The sequence below is a fragment of the Malaclemys terrapin genome, chromosome 6, assembly GCF_027887155.1.
Source record: "Malaclemys terrapin pileata isolate rMalTer1 chromosome 6, rMalTer1.hap1, whole genome shotgun sequence".
NCBI lineage: Eukaryota > Metazoa > Chordata > Testudines > Emydidae > Malaclemys > Malaclemys terrapin.
Genome location: NC_071510.1, coordinates 86,042,329 through 86,047,366, shown reverse-complemented (window position 1 = coordinate 86,047,366; position 5,038 = coordinate 86,042,329). Strand labels below are relative to the sequence as shown.

The window sequence follows — 5,038 nt, the reverse complement described above, 5'->3', positions numbered from 1 at the left end:
TTCCCCTTTTCCTGGGAAGGTTCGAGCTACAAAGGACATCAAGGGCGTTCAGTTGCTGAAATGCCTTGAGATTTGGGCAGTGATTTGGGTAGCAAATGTGTTCTCCAGCGACTACTTAAAATAACCCCAGCAACAGAAGTGCAGTTTGGTGTTGCGGCACATGGAGGGCGGAGAGCGGGGGAGGAACTGCAATGGGATGGCACACTGTATATTGGGAGAGGCAGCAGGAAGGATTGCGTATTTCAGTTTCCCAACCCTGACCTTTAGCAATGCGGGCAGTCGAGTTTCTTGGAAGCATCAGGACTGGGGGGGGGGGGGGATGTTCGTGCCTCCCCCCGCACCCTCCCCCCCCCCCCGGACTTTGCCTGCTCCGTGCTGGTTTAATTTCTCCAAGCAGGAATGCGCTGAGATGTTTCCCCAGTTGTGGCGCTGACGTTTGGAGCCATGTGATGGGCCCCCCTTCGCTATAAGGAGAGAAGAAAGGCCGCCCTCTTTTGGACTCAGCCCCAGCCTTTTCAAGATCTTTCCCAAGACTCTTCCCCCCCACCCCCAATACTAATCGCTCTCCCTCCTTCCCTGGATCCATTAATGTCCGAGGGCTCCTGCGAGGAGGAGAAAGAGAGGAACCAACTCCAGGGCGCAGCCAAGGGGGAGAGATTTCCCGCTGCCTGCTCAGCGGAGGCTGCTGCTGACTGTTGTGTTTGTTGCTTGTTCGCACCAGGGCTGCAGATCCTGGCTCTGTCTGGGCGGATTCGCCGCCTGGAGCAAAGCAGGGGGACTCCAGCGTGCACGGCTCCCCGGCCCCGCCGCCCCCGATGAGCCGCTCCGCCAAGCCATGACTCTGAGCTCGGAGATGTCCGATGCCTCGGGACTGGCTGAAGAGACCGACATCGATGTGGTGGGCGAGGGCGAGGAGGAAGACGAGGAGCCCAGGCGCGGCGGGCGCCCCTATGCCCAGGAGGAGGAAGAGGAGGAGGAGGAGGAAGACGAGGAGGTGGGGGAGCTCCCCGATGACATCTCGCTGCCCAGGTCCCCGGCGTGCGGCGGCGCGGGCAGCTCCCCCACCTCCTCCCAGCGTCCCTACAAGGCGGCGGCGGGCGGCGGCGGGGTCAGCAAGAACAGCCTGGTGAAGCCGCCCTACTCCTACATCGCGCTCATCACCATGGCCATCCTGCAGAGCCCCAAGAAGCGCCTGACGCTCAGCGAGATCTGCGAGTTCATCAGCGGCCGCTTCCCCTACTACCGGGAGAAGTTCCCCGCCTGGCAGAACAGCATCCGCCACAACCTCTCGCTCAACGACTGCTTCGTCAAGATCCCCCGCGAGCCCGGCAACCCGGGCAAGGGCAACTACTGGACCCTGGACCCGGAGTCCGCCGACATGTTCGACAACGGCAGCTTCCTGCGCCGGAGGAAGCGCTTCAAGCGGCAGCCGCTGCCGGCGCCCGAGCTGCTGCTGCGCGGGGTGGATCCCGGCACCTTCCTGCAGCAGCAGCCGCCGCCGCAGCAGCCGGCGCCCTACGGCTACGGACCCTACAGCTGTGGATATGGCATTCAGCTCCAGCCTTACCACCCCCACTCCGCCGCCCTCTTTGCCTTTCACCACCACTCCCCGCCGGCCCGGCAGCCGCCCCCGAGCGCCGCCGGCCCCGTCCTGCCTCCTGCTGCTGCCCCTGCAGCTCCACCAGCCTCCTTATTGCCAGCGGCGGAGCTGGCCAGGACCTTCAGCTACCCGCCCCAGCTTAGCCCGTCCCTGACTTCTTCTCTGCACGCTGCCAAATCCAGCAGCTCGGCTCTGGCCCGGTCCCCCTTCTCCATTGAGAGCATCATCGGGGGGGCTGGCAGCAGCTGTGCGTCCCAGTCTGCGGTGGTTCCCGTCTTAGCCAGGTCTCTGGTTTCTTCGTCCTCCGTTTCTTCTGCCGCTGCGGCCTTAGGGGCACTGCACCAAGGGACAGCCTTGTCCAATGTCGAAAACTTTACTGCTAGGATTTCAAATTGTTAACGAGTTAAAGTCTTTCAGAAGGTAGGATTCGGGGTATATCTTTTTTTCACCTTCACGAATTGAAACGGACATTTTATACAGCCGATTTGTGTCCTGCCACTTTGTTGTTCGGTACCTATATTTATGCAAAGCCAATTCTATATGCTGCATAGGCAGAAACTTTTGTTGTTGGGAAGTTATATCTTATTCCTTTAAAAAAAATCTCTAAACCATTGAAGTTCGGAGATTCTCAGGTCCAGGAATTCAAAAACAATAATGTACAAGAGAAATGAAAGGTCGTGAGGGAGGACAATAAAGCAATACTTGTTCATTTTAGTACACTTGTCTCATGTACTTTTATAAAAGGAAATTAACATGTTTACACAGAAGAAAGTCAAGATTATCCTTTCTTATTTTAACCTGTGTTTTGTATTATAATAGACATACGGAGTTTTTATTTTGTACTTTATGCGTATTCTTTACAAGGAATGTTGTTAAAATTACTGGCAAGTATTATTGTACTATTCTAATGTACATTTTTTACACATTTTCAAAAATAAATTTTTTAATTTTCAAAAAAGTCCCACCCATACAATTGGCTTTGGCCGTTCCCCTCCTTAGCACTTCCCCCCTCCCATCCCCACCGGATAGAGTGAGAGTTTTGATTTGCGATTAGTAGAATAATAGAGAAGTTAATACAACAGTAATCACAATACTTTACAGCAAATAGTTATTTATAAAAGGATTTGACCAAGAAGAAAATCAGAATATGATCTTCACGGTCTAGCCATTGTCAACTATAACAGGTAATAAAAAGTAAAAATATCAATGGGGGGGAGGAAAGTAAGTAAATCTATTTGTTGTTGGAAGATATCCACTTCTTGCAAATTACAATGCTCTAAAACTAAAACTATTTGTATTTGGGTCAATAAATGTAGACTATTTTAACACTTTTGGGTTTTAAATCATAACTACATCAGTTTAGTTTCCAAAAGGTATGGGGGAAAGAAAAATAAATTCTATATAAGCAGCTATTATGGGGAATTTCCCCCTTATACTTTTAGGTTGATGTAAAGACAATACGAGCACTTTCAGCTACTTTTCGAGAGAGAGAGAGAGAGAGAGTACAAAAGGTACATTTAAATATATAATATATTTCTGTCGAAACCATGTATTAAATATTCAAGTAATTTAAATAGAAATATATAAATATACAAAATATACTCAGTTATTATCATATCAGATTTAGACAAAAATTGAGACACAAAGTCTGAATTTGAAAAACACATTTGTAAAACATGGGCCTGTGACTGAATGGAATATTATGAAGTACAAACATATGGATTCCAAATCAGAGAGTTCGGTTTAAAAGGTATCCTCTGTAATTTTATTTCAAGCATATTTTGGCATATTAAAGAACAAAGTATCCTGATTTCCTGAAAAACTGAAGGTTTTTTCAGTTATATGGTTTCACATTTCAAGTTTTTTTCGTCAGTTTACAGAAGGATAGTGGTCTGTGCTCTCGTAAATAGCCAAATAATTATTTTGTATTTCGTTTGTAGCAATGCGGTGTTAAAATTGTTTTTAATAAGCGGAATGACTCAACTTCTGGTCTCTGCTGAGTTCTATTTGCAGCATATAGATGAAGGGCCGCCTGAGAACAAAAGTGTGTACAATCACATTTAATCTTTAGAATAAGAGAAAAATCTCAAAGGCATCATATATTTGTCCTTGTAAGAAGATGGGGAAAATATTTTACTTCATTATTATTCACAAATGACCTATTAAATACGGGTTTATAAAAGTTCCTGAAGAAGAAATAGGTCTACATTTTTCAAAACCATTTAAAGTCAACTATTGCAAGACATATTTGTTGATGGAGTAATATATTGTACTTCGAGTAAATATGTGTTAAATATCGCAAACACTGTACTAATAGAGTTTAAATTAGCTGGCCAGTATCCCTAAAATCATAGTTTAATTATGAATTAAACTATTCATAGCAGCCCTCTAAAAATACAAGTCAACATATTCAAACGTGGGTGACTAGTAAGCTCCCAATGGGAACTGCAAGTCCTCAGCACATTTGGAAATCATGCTACTTTTATTTAGGTGTCTAAAAATGGATTTAGTAGCCTAACAGTAGATAACCAATTTTTAAAATGTTATCCATAGGAGTTAAGATTTAAAATTATTCAGTGAAAGTTTGTAGTGGGAAAACAGGTCTATATCTATTAATACTAGATAGAGTTCTCAAACACACAGACTAGTATTCATGCTTTTATTCTTCTTGTTAGCAAGACTGTGCTTTTAGATGACAGAACATGTAAATCTCCACCCTTTATCGGTGCAACAGGGAAAGTAGCTTCAGGCGGTCCACTTCCCATTACTTGTTTCTTTTAGCTTCGTAACAACAAAACCCGGGAAGAAAGCCATGTTACATGTCCATAAGGCTGTCTCCACACACGCAGGTGTGTGTGTGCCTGCGTGTTATTTTCCCCTTTGGTACCTTTCATCAGTAAAGGTATATTAAAGGCTCCTTGCATATTTCATGTCAGTGGTTTCCCTCGAATTTGGGCGGAGGCCTCCATTTGGAAATTGAAAGACAAGATAATTAGTCGCTGGCAGCTCGAATTGAAATGACTTCCCATCGCTAATTTGGGACAAAAGTGGATGTTTAGTCTGACTCCACCGGCAAGACCTAACTTCTTTAGCTGCTGTGTCTTGTGCTTCTCCAAACAGCCCTGGGCTCTGCAGAGCCCTCAGGGCCCAGCGCCCCTGTGCCCGCTGCACTGAGCAGCTAGTGTCCAGGCTGGTCTGCCAGAGCAGGTGCTGTAACAAAGGCCGGCCGGCCGGCCAGCCCTAAAGCCTTTGATGGGGCTAACAACATCTCTGAGCTAGGGGTCCTCATTCGCATGCAAATGTAGCGCAGTGTCCCTTTTTCTTTGAAGGCAAACAGAAGGACATTTGTAGTGTTTGCAGGGATGGAGCCCAGTGGAGCCATTCTTCCTAAATAGGCTGGCCTCTAATAAACAAACTGGTGGGGAGACAAACATGATG

At 46.8% G+C, this 5,038-nt stretch overlaps 1 protein-coding gene across 1 annotated transcript; it reads left to right on the top strand.

Moving 5' to 3' along the window:
- The first annotated feature begins 457 nt into the window (after positions 1-457).
- On the top strand, positions 458-2,583 carry FOXD1 (forkhead box D1). Its single transcript, XM_054032468.1, has one exon. The coding sequence runs from the start codon at positions 836-838 to the stop codon at positions 1,997-1,999; it is 1,164 nt and encodes a 387-aa protein (XP_053888443.1). The 5' UTR covers positions 458-835; the 3' UTR covers positions 2,000-2,583.
- Positions 2,584-5,038: the final 2,455 nt, after the last annotated feature.